The 12,070-nt window shown below is 39.6% G+C and overlaps 1 protein-coding gene across 1 annotated transcript in view; it reads left to right on the top strand.

Annotated features, from left to right (window-relative positions):
• Nucleotides 1-9,233, top strand: part of LOC129398388 (phosphoglucomutase-like protein 5) — a gene marked incomplete at its 5' end in the record, with an annotated part of 32,567 nt that extends 23,334 nt beyond the window's left edge. Inside the window, one exon of the mRNA XM_055115616.2 lies at nt 8,921-9,233. Within this exon, the coding sequence (XP_054971591.1) occupies nt 8,921-9,144 (224 nt within the window). The remainder of the gene's footprint in view (nt 1-8,920) is intronic.
• Nucleotides 9,234-12,070: the final 2,837 nt, after the last annotated feature.

Below are 12,070 nucleotides of genomic sequence, written 5' to 3'. Positions count from 1 at the left end.
AAAACCAAAATCTCAGCTTACCTCAGGGCACTCAACTCTGCTTTCTTGACCCACACCCAGGTAGACCCAATGGACACTTGTAGTTCTTATCCAGCTGGGGTGGTCACCTCATAAAATGGCAACAAGTGGGGCCTTTTCTTGTTCTAGTGAGTCAGACTGTATACCTTAAAGATTTCAGAGCACTTCCTATGTACTGAAATTGCCTCATTACCAGGAAGGACGTACTTCCAATTTTCACCACCTCCATTTTGCATCCAAGGAAGATTAGATTTCTTGATCTTCTCAATGAAATCTTGAGAAATGGGTGGGCCGATTGAAGAACAGGACTTGGGCCACACTTCTAGATGCCTGTGATTTTTCTTCACTTATTCAGATATTAGGAATTGATTATGAAATCCATGGTGGTTTGATGCTAATGAACTCTCATCTATTTCTCCAGCATGTGTGTAAAGACTTCCAGAGGTACAGGAAGTTGAGGATGAGCTCTCTTACTTCCATCTGGTCTCCATGTAACAAATCATATAACTGCACAATTATCCAAATGCAAATGAAGGAGTCCCTTGATGTTTGGATAACCACATTCATGCCTCGAGTTTGTTATTTCTTGAAATTGCCCTTATCCATCTCCTGTTTACCCATGGACAACACTACTTCACGGCTGGCACTCTGCAACCCACGGCAGCTTGGCTTTGGGGTTCCTTCCAGTGTTTTGTTTTTGTTTTTAACCGAGAAGACAGGAAACAGGCATCTTTGTGTATATGGCTTGCCACAGCCCTTCGTAGATGGACATGGTGGAGGCTGTGTGGTCCTGGAGAACACTTCCTCTGTGAAGCATCAGGGAAGTTTCTGTTCATTGTGTCTTCACTCTCTCCAATTCACTTGGGGAGTGATAGGGATTATAACACAGTGAGCAGAGGATATTGGGGAATGCCATGCTTAATTTTCTTTTCTTTTTTTTTCTTAAATGACATTTAAAGCTAAAAGAGAATCACAAAGGGTAAGTCTGATTTAAGACATTTCACACATGAAAGAAATCCTGCTTTCATGCGTGTTATGTCACAGGAAAAACTCATTTATAGTCAACATTCTGCACCTACTCCGAAATTTTAGCCTGAGGGTTTAAATATTACCTCGCTGCTCTCTAGGACTTTAATTTGAGCTAATTAGAAATGGAACTCATACTAAAACTAATTTAGGAAAGAAGCTGTTGATGTTCTGAAGAAAAACAGCTGTCAGAAATAAGATCATTAAAAAACCATAGTTGTATATGGCACAAAATGTAAAGGAATAGAAATGCTGGGAGAAAGCTTTTATAGAATAACATTTTATCTTTCTTTGGACACTGGTCTAAGGCATGTGAAAGGGCATATTGATTCCCTTGGCACCTGGTATGCTCATTTATGGATGAAAAAGCCCAATGACATAATTTAGGTGAGGTTTAAGGCTTGATGGGAGGCATTGGTGCCATTAGAAGGACGGACACAAAGAGTTCTTAAGTAACGGCATCATGGGAAATGATAATTGCACACCCCTTTCTACTATGTCTTGGTTTCCCCAAGCATTTAGAAGTCACAGCTGGGTAGGAACAAATTTATCATGAGTCTGTCTGTGTGTTTGGGAATGCATATGCCTCACAGATGTGTCTGCAGGGGTCTGTGTGATAATGTTCATATATGTGATAGATGTGGACCCTGGGATCTGTATCTGTGTGAACCCTGGGATCTGTACGTGTGTGTGAGTGACAGTGGACTAGGGTCCACTTTGCCCCCTTTTCCACGTGGGAGTTGAAGGAAATGCCTCTTAATGGCAGTAGCATCCGCTTGGGTGTGTGCACCTTCTGGAGGACTGGGTGAGGTTGCCCTTCTTCCAGCCAAAGCCAGACCCTATGGTGTGGGATGTTCAGCGGGGAGTAACAGAATGACATGGCTCGGTCCTCCCTGGGCTGTGGTCTGGATTTCACTCAGGAATGAAAGTCAGATATTGCCTGCTTCAATGCTGTAAACATAACTAAGGATAATTATGTAAGTAGATCATCTTTTCCTTGCAAGGTAGCGGTCTGCTGCATTGACAGAGGGTAGTATTTCTAGGACTTTTTCAGAGAGTAAAATGGTACTTTAAGGGATAATCTGCTATCTAAAGATGAATTTTAAATGTTGGAGGGGGTTGTGGGATTCGGGGAAGACAATAGAATAATTTGTGTCATGGTTAATTTAACAAAGGGTTTTTGTTTATAGAATCTGATCTTCGGTGGATTTTAACAACACTCTTCTTCCTTGGCTTTTCAAATAAAGACGCAGAGCCTCAGAGAAGTTAAATGATTGATCCTACGTCAGGGGGTAGAGTCAAGACTCATACCTATGCCTTTTAACTTCAAGTTGAGTGCTTTTTCTTTATACAAAAGGGCTTCCAAAAGTTATATTTCTTTTTATCAATGACTAGATCTTGAAAGCCATACCTTTTCTGATGGCATTTATCCTGGGCTAATTGGTAGAGAGAGGGTGAACAGAAGAGAAGACATAGACACGCAGAGAAGAAAGTGACGTGAAAACAGAGGCAGAGATTGGAGTGATGTGAACACAAGCTCGGAAATATGTGGAGGCAACAGAAACTGGAAGAAGCAAGGGAGGATCCTCCCCTAGAGCCTTTCGATGAGGCAGACCCCCAGTGACACCTTGATTTTGAACTTCTGGCCTCCAGAACTGTTAGGGAATAAATTTTAATTGCTTTTAGCCACCAAGTTTATGGCAATTTGTTATAGCAGCCTTGTGAAGCTAATACAAACTTCGTATTAGATTACAAACTTTGTAATCATTTCCTAGGACTCCCATAACAAATTACCACATATTTGGTGGTTTAAAATCACAGAAATTTATTCTCTCACAGTTCTGGAGGCCAGAAGTCAAAATCAAGGTATCGGCATGGCCACACTCTGTAGATGCTCTAGGGAGAATCTGCTCCCTGCCTCTTCCAGCTTCTGGCAGCAGAATACATTCCTTGGCTTCCCGGGTGTGGCTGCATCACTCCAATCTTTGCATCTGTCTTCATATCTCCTCTTCTTTGTGTCTATTCTAGTAAGTACAAAGTGCTGCATCTTCCGTGATGGAAGTGGCCCAAATTAACCAATCTACCACCAGGTAGCTGGCTGATCATTTGGGGAATGGTACCATAAGGAGACTCAGTGTTGGTCCCTGCTGCTGGTAGAGTAGGCACTCTGCAGTGGCCATAGCCAGGTCAGCCTTGGTGAGGGAATGTCCATGTTGTTGAGCCCATGCATAGCCTTCATCCCTGCCATCACGGCCATGGTATTACAGCATTCTTGCATTGCTATAAAGAAATACCTGAGGCTGGGTAATTTACAAAGAAAAGAAGTTTCCTTAGCTCATGGTTCTGAAGGCTGTACAAGCCTGGTGCCCGCATCTCCTTGGCTTCTGGTGAGGCCTCAGGAGCTTTTACACATGGAGGATGACAAAGTGGGAGCAGGCATATCACACAGCAAGAGTGGGAGCAAGAGAACAAAAGAGAAGTTGCCACATACTTTTAAACAAGCAGATCTCATGTAAACGCAGAGCGAGAACACATTTATCATCAAGGGCATGGTGCTAAACCATTCATGAGGGACTCGTCCCCATGATCCAAACATCTCTTACTGGGCCCCACCGCTAACACTGAGGATTACATTTCAATATGAGATTTGGAGGAGACAAACATCTAAACCATAACAGCCACTTGGCTCATGAGCCCATTGGACAATGACAGGAATGGCTGGGGGAAAGCCACTCATTGACATCCACAGAACTGGTCATCCTGTTGTTAAAATCCTCCTCTGCCTAGGTCACCATTTGGTGAGTGTCCATAAGGGACACAAATATCTTCACGATTTTCCATGTCTTACCTCAGAAGCCCCATCACCCTCTCTTTCACATCTCCTCCAGTACTTATCCCCCAGATGATAGGACCATGTCCAGCAATATCTCTTCTCTCTGGTATTGATGGGTTAATGAGCAGATCTCACATAGGTAAAATTTCCAGATATCTAGAATTTAATCTTCTGTTAATTCTCCAATTATAACTAAAGTATTTCAGGTTGAAACTTTATTCAAGTGTAATTACTCACTTTAACCTTCTTAAACAGAATGTATATTACCTTTTCAAAAATAACTGAAATGTAATAAGATAAAAATGTATCTATAATCGTTCCTACTTAATAACTTTACATGTTTATTTCTGCATTTTTCTAAGTCCTTGCCCCAAAGTGGACATAATTTTATACTGTAATAGCATGAAATAATTTTGCATTTGACATTTTTGATTTGGCATTAAACTATTGTTTATGTTTCTTTTGCTACTGCTTAAGAAAATGTGGGTGGTTGTAATAAATAAACCTGAAATGTAGGCAATTTTTATTGCCTTAAAAACAATAGAATGTTATTTCTCACTCACACAATAGTCCAATGAGGATGTCCCTGGTGGGCAAAGACTATTGTCTACCAAATGGGATGGGGACTCAGTTTCCTTCCCTCTTGTGACTCTGGCATTGCCTAGAGCCACATGATTACCTGTACTGAATCTGTAGAAAGAGAAATAAGCAGTGTAGAGATGATATGTCTGTTTTCTGATATCCTCAGCCTAGAAGAAACACACATTACTTCTGTTCTTATTCTCATACTAGTTTATCACCCATTGTCCAAATGCACCATGTGGCCACACCTAGATGCAAGGGTGGGTTTGAAAATGTAGCCCCTGGCTGGGCAGCTGTTCCTCAGCATTGACTCTGTGCTATGGAAGGGCTTCCTAAGTTTTTGTGGACTGCTATCCCAGTCTCTCACCACTATACAATCTTCATAATTTTCCCTTTAAATGGCTGAGAGAAAATTTTGAACAAAAGCTACAAACATTTTTCAGATTCTTGATTCTCCAGACTTATTACTTGAGGGCAGTGACTAAATTATATTCAGTTCTATATCAGAAGGTTCTTCCATATTGCCGGTTTCATGGTAGATACTCAATAAAATGAGTTGAATGACTACATAAATTTTAGCAAGAGCATATGGAAAATAATTTATCATGACTTTGGGTAATACTATAGGTGTAATTATTGTCCTTTCTCTTTCCTGACTTGATTAATAGCACCACTATCCATTAAGTTATTAAAGGTAGAAAGCTGAGATTATTCTTGACTCCTTTTCTCACTGGTCCAGTATTAGTTATTTATTGCAGTGTAAGAAATTACCATGAAACTTAGTGGCTTAGTTGGGGTTTGATGGGGGCTGGAGGATCCACTGCAAGATGGCTCAGTCACTTGGCTGGCAAGGTGGTGCTGGCTGTTGGCCTCCCATCTGATCCTCCTCTTTCCACTCCTGCCACCCTTCAAGGTATTTTTTTCCAGAGCAGCCATTCATCATTCATTTATTTTTTCCCATTAATTAATTCAACAGATATTTATTGTATACTTACCATATGCCAGATTTGTTCTAGGTTCTTGGAATATAGCAGTGAAAAAAAAAACAGTCCTTGAATCTTATATACAGTGGGGAAATAAACATATAATGTAGAAAATTAGATGGTAATATGTGTGAGCACATATATTTATTATTTCTCATCATTTCTGAGACAGGAGATGGATATTCTGGCTTGGGGACTCACATGAGGTCACAGTTACATGTTGGTATTGGTTTGGTCATATGAAGGCTTGGTGGGGGCTGGAGGATCCACTGTGAGATGGCTCAATCCCTTGGCTGGAAAGCTGGTGCTGACAGTTGTTGGCAGGCCTTGCTTCCTCTTCACAGGGCTTCTTGAGTGTCTTCATGACATGGCGGCTGGCCTCTCCCAAAATAAGCTGTCCAAGAGAGCAAGGCAGAAGTGTCCATGCCATTTACGGCCTCACCATGGAAGTCACACACAATCACTTCTGCAATATATACTGATTACCCAGATCTGCATCGTTCAGTGTGGGAGGGGACCACAAAAAGGCAAAAATGCCAAAAGGCAAGGACTATTGGGGCCATTTTGGAGGCTATTTACCACAGCCCCTCTCTTCCATATTCCACTCCACCTGCATATTCTGTTCATCCTCCTTCCAAAAATGTATCTCAAACCAAACGACTAATTTTCATTTCTGTTGGCTCTAGCCTAGTCCAAGACTCTATCAACACTCGACTTGAAGAGTCTCCCATCTGATATTCCTCTTTCTGCTCTTGCCCCCCTTCAAGGTATTTCTCCCAGAGAAGCCATTCATCATGCATTCATTATTCTCCATTCATTAATTCAACAAATATTTATTGTACACTTACCACATGCCAGATTTATTTTAGGTACTTGGGATATAGCAGTGAAAGGTCCTTGGGCTTTACATACAGTGGGAAAATAAATAATATGGAAAATGTTAAAGGCAACATATGTGATCCAGAAAATTATAGCAGGGTGAAGGAAATAGGAAACAATAGAAAAGTTAGGGACTTCTGGCTATAGTATTATATAGGGCTGTCAAGGATGCTATCCCTGATTAGCTTACAATGAAACAGAAACCCAGAAAACAGTAGAAGGCAGGTATGTTAATATCTGGGCAAGTATTGTAAGCAGAGGAAAAAGAAAATGCAAGGGCCCTGAGGCAGGATCATGTTTGGTATGTTTGAGGAATAGCTGTTCTGTTCCGTTGTGGCTGGAACAGAAGAAGGAGGGCGGGAGGGCGATGGAGAATGGTACATGATGGAGGTCAGATTATGTAGGGCCTTGTAGACTACAATGAAGACTTTGGCTTTGTTTTCGGTTGGTGGGGGACAAGGAAAGCTATTGGAATGTTTTAGTGACTTGATGTGACTTACTTTTTAATAGGACCATTTGGGCTGCTCAGCCCATGATGTTTAAAAATGCAATCAGGTCACTTCCACTGTTTAAAACCTTTCAATGGATTCTGGTTGTACTTAGAATAAAATCTAAGCTCCCTTAGCTATTATTATTATATTATTATTAAAATTGACGTCCTTTATAACAGCAGTCTAATTCCTTCCTAATATGTACCTCACTAGTAACTATTATTATTATTGCTTATTTGTTTATAATCTGTCTCCTCTACTTGAAAATATGTAGCCTGGGGATCTTGTGGATTTCCATACTAAATCATCCCAAGGCCACTTTGCTTTTGAGCTCTCTCTCTCTCTCTCTCTCTGTGTGTGTGTGTGTGTCTGTGTGTGTGTGTGTGTCTGTGTGTGTGTGTGTGTGTTTTGATATCTTCTGTAATTTTTTTTCCCCTGATCTCGCTGATTGTTATATTTGGTCAGTGACTGACCTCTAGCAATGATGGTGCCAGGGCAACTTTGTTGTTGAACTGTATGTTAAGGTTTGTTTTGGCTTGTTGGTTATATCAGTACTTATCAAATGAATTATCTGGGAAGAGAGGAGAGGATCTTATTAAAATACAGGTTCTTATTCGGTAGGCCTTGGGTGGGCCTTGAGGTTCTGCATTTCTTTCTTTCTCTTTCTTTCTTTTTCTTTCTATTTCTTTCTTTCTCTTTCTTTTTTCTTTCTCTTTCTTTCTTTCTCTTTCTTTTTCTTTCTCTTTCTTTCTTTCCCTTTCTTTCTTTCTTTCCTTCCTTCCTTCCTTTCTTTCTTTCCTTCCTTCCTTCCTTTCCTTCCTTCCTTCCTTCCTTCCTTCCTTCCTTCCTTCCTTCCTTCAGACAGAGTCTCACTCTGTAGCCAAGGCTGGAGTGCTGTGATGCCATCTTAGCTCACTGCACCCTCTGCCTCCCAGGTTCAAGCAATTCTCCCACCTCAGCCTCCGGAGTAGCTGGGACTACAGGGGTGCACCACCATGCTCAGCTAATTTTTGTATTTTTAGTAGAAATAGGGTTTCACCACATTGGCCAGGCTGGTCTCGAACTCTGGAGCTCAAGTGATCTGCCCACCTCAGCCTCCCAAAGTGCTGGGATTTTAGGTGGAGCCACCATGCCCAGCTGAGGTTCTGCATTTCTATCAAGCTTGCAGGTGATGCCCATGCTGCCAGCCCTTTGAGTAACAAGGGGGCTTTATTACCGAGCTTGGCTGAACATTGGGATCATCTGTGGAGCTTTAAAACTACTAATGCTGGGCTCTCAACCCCAGAGATTGCAATATCATCAGTCTAGAATGCAGTTTGAGTACTAGGATTTTGAAAAGCTTCATAAGTGATTCTATTTTGTAGAAATATTGAGAACTACTAGATTGGATGATATTGAATCCAATTTTAAAACAAGGTGTAGCAATAAATGTTCTTCAGCCCTGTGTTGCTGACTTTTTAGAAAGTCAGTTTTGTAGCTCTAGAAAGAATCTGGCTGCATCCATGGATGACCTCCAGATCTCTGCTTAGCATGACTGGGTAATATCTCCAATGTCTCCAGCACATGCTGTCACTTAACAGCAGAAAGAGAATTCCTACTTTCAGGAGAAAAGTCATTCCTGAAGATTACAGTTAAAATATGCCTACAGATGATGAAGTTGTAGTAAATCAGTCCCCTTGCTCTCTGAGCTTGTTCTAAGTTACAGGAAGCAGAAGAAGCAGAGAAGCACTCCATTTCTTTTTTCTTGTAATCTCTAGCATGTTCATATGCATAGTTTCTGAGTCAGTAGCAAACTAAGAACTTCTTGTGTGATTCAAGCTAACACCTCGATTATCAGAAGCAGATGTTTCAAACGACTGAAGATCAGTGAGGCATATCCTATTTACAGGTTAATAATTGACTACTAGATGCAGGTGCACCAAACGGTCTTAGAGACATTAGATAGGAGAGACAATGTCAGTGCTCCCCCTACCCTGCCTCCCCTAATCTAAAGCCTACTCTGTTTCTTTTATTAAGTGATTGGCTGTATGTTAACAGAGCCTGGGGCACTTTCCTGTTGAAATGCCTTTAATCCCAAGCCACTGGATTGATTTTTTTTTGGATGGTTTGGATTGGACGACTGATTATTGGACAGAATGGCATCTTGTCGACACCTGCGGTCTCCTGCATTATCAGGAAGATCAAGGCAGCTGGTGCAATCATTCTAACAGCCAGCCACTGCCCTGGAGGACCAGGGGGAGAGTTTGGAGTGAAGTTTAATGTTGCCAATGGAGGTATGTGGTTCAGCATATGCCTTAATAATCACGATTTCTTTCCTCTTATATTATTATAGTCTCACAGTGACCCTTTGATGATAGACAAGCAAGGTGCAGAGGACCTAGCTCAGAAAAATTTAGTGAGGTGCCCAAAGTGACCCAACAAAGAAGTGGCATGAAGGGCTCATAAACCCATTTGGGTGGTCTCTTGGTCCCCTGTACTCTTCAGCATAAACTATTGAATAGTTGATGCTTATCTGATATGGAAGGACTCTGAATTTTAACATTAAAACATACCCTGAAGGTCGTTGTCTAAATGACAATGACCCTCATTTTACACATGAACAAATCAAAGGCCTGAGAGGCTGAGTTACTGCTGAAGGCCACAGGGTTGATCAGGGTCAGATTAATGATTTTTAGCCCAAATCCTGGGCTCTCTTTTTCCTACAGTGTTGACTTTCTCTCAGAATCATAGAATTGTTTCACTTTTTCTTATATTCACAGCACTTTATAGTTTGGGGGTCCTTAGTGGAGGGGGTGGGATATATGTATGGAGTAAATTTCTTTTAAAAATTGAACACACAAAAAAACAGGGAGAATACGAAATAGATAACATGTACCCATTATCTTGTTTTTCTATTTTGCTTATCTTTTTTTCTGAAGAATTTTAAAGCAAATTATAGCACAAGAACATTTCACACCCAAATATTTTTGTATGCATCTCTTAAAAAGAAAGACACATTGCTGCATGACCGTGCTAACATACCTAACAATAATAACATTAATTCTCCAATATCACCTGAAAACTAATCTATAGTCAAATTTTTCAATAATCCCCAAAATATTATTATTTATAGCTGTTTTATTCAAATCAGGATACATCTAAGGATGCCATGCATTTGCTTGGCAAGTCTCTTAAATCTCTTTTAATCTAGAACGCTGAGTTTGCATGAATGTGGGTAGGAGCCAAATTTTAACCAGCAACAGTTACCATTATAAGTTATTCCTCATCCCAGGCAAAGCAGTGCATTCTGAAGGGAAAACTTATTATCTATCCCTCCTTGTAGACGTTTTACACGTTATCCAAACAAGAAAGTGTATTCATGTTGAATATTTAAAAAACAATATTGTAACCACAAAGCAGAAAACTAAACCACCAAACCACAAAGGTAGACAACAATAGAGGAAGAAGAGAACAAATTATCTACAAAGTAACCAGAAAACAATTAGCAAAATGGCAGGAGTAAGTCTTTTACTATCAATAATAACCTTGCTGGTACATGGGCTAAACTGTCCAATCAAAAGATATAGAATGGCTGAGTGGATCAACAACAAGATCCAACTAGATGCTGCCTACAAGAGACCCATTTTTAAACTTTAAGAATAGGCATATATTGAAAGTAAAGGGATAGAAGGAGATATTCCATGAAAACAGACAGTTACCAAAAGAGAGCAGGGATGCCTATACTTATATCAGATAAAACAGACTTCCAGTAAAAAGCTGTTCCAAGAGACAAAGAAGGTCATGATTTAATGATAAAGAGGTCATCTTATCAAGAGGACATAACAGTTGTAAACATACATGCATCCAAAATTGAAGCACTTAAATATGTAAAGCAAATATTAGTGGACATGAAGGAAGAAATATACAGCAATATAACACTAATAGGGGACTTCAGTACTCCACTTGCAACAATGGAGAGATCAACCAGATAAAAAATTGACAAGACAACAATAAATTTGAACTATACTTCAGACCAAATGGACCTATCAGACCTACATACATCCAACAACAGCAGAATATACATTCTTCTCTAGCATACATAGAACATTCTCCAGGATAGACCATATGTTAGGCCACAAAATAAACCTTAACAAATTCAAAAAGATTGAAATCATGTCTAGTATTGTTTCCAACCACAGTAGTGTGAAGCTAAAAATCAATAACAGGAGGAATCTTGGAAAATTTACAAATATGTGGAAATTAAACAACATGCTTATGATGAACTAATGGGTCAAAGAAGAAATCAAGAGGGAAATTAAAAAATATTTTGAGATTAATGACAATGGAAACACAATGTATCAAAACCTACAGTATGCAGCAAAGTCAGTTCTAAGAGAGAAGTTTATAGCAATAAATGCCTAGATTAAAAAAGGAAAAAGGTCTAAATAAGTAGACTAACACTATGCCCCAAGGAGCTAAAGAAAGAACAAACTAAACCCAAAGTGAGCAAAAGGAAGGAAATAATGAAGATCAGAACAGAAGCAAATAAAATGTAGTATAGTAAAACTATAGAAAATATAAATAAAATCAAAAGTTGGTTCTTTGAAAAAATAAAATCTACAAACTCCTAGCTAGATTCACTAAAAAAAGCAGACTCAAATAAATAAAATCAGAAATGAAAGTGGAGACATTGCAATAGATACCTCAGAAATAAAAATGGTCATAAGGGATTATTATGAACAATTTTATGCCAACAAATTGGAGGACCTAGAAGAAATGGATAACTTTGCTGCTACTCAGATACATTTTATTTCGAAAACATACACTAAGGTGTTGCTGTTGGATCTTTCCAAAAACGTATTCACACAGAACTTTCAATCACACTGAGCCGTATTTGAACAATCTTTCAAGGTCAGCTCTGGCCTAAGCTAACATTATACCATTTAACTCAGAAATTTCTTTAGTATTTGATTAATGGGTTTATGTTTGATATGTAATGTAATTTTCTAATGCTAAATCAAGTGGTAATTTTGTTAGTCAAGTTGATTTAGTGGCTTGGGAAGAAAGCTTTTAATGTTCCCCTAATTTTTCTTACCTTTGACATATCCTTCACATGTCTTATTTTGCTTAGTGATTTTTCTTTTTTTTTTTTTTTTGAGACAGGGTCTTACTGTACCACCCAGGCTTGAGTGCAGTGGTGTGATCACAGCTCATTGCAGCCTTGACCTCCCAGACTCAAGCTATTCTTCCACCTCAGCCTCCCAAGTAGCTGGTACTAC

Source organism: Pan paniscus, chromosome 6, assembly GCF_029289425.2.
Source record: "Pan paniscus chromosome 6, NHGRI_mPanPan1-v2.0_pri, whole genome shotgun sequence".
NCBI classification, from domain to species: Eukaryota; Metazoa; Chordata; class Mammalia; order Primates; family Hominidae; genus Pan; species Pan paniscus.
This window is presented reverse-complemented; position numbering and strand designations above follow the sequence as displayed.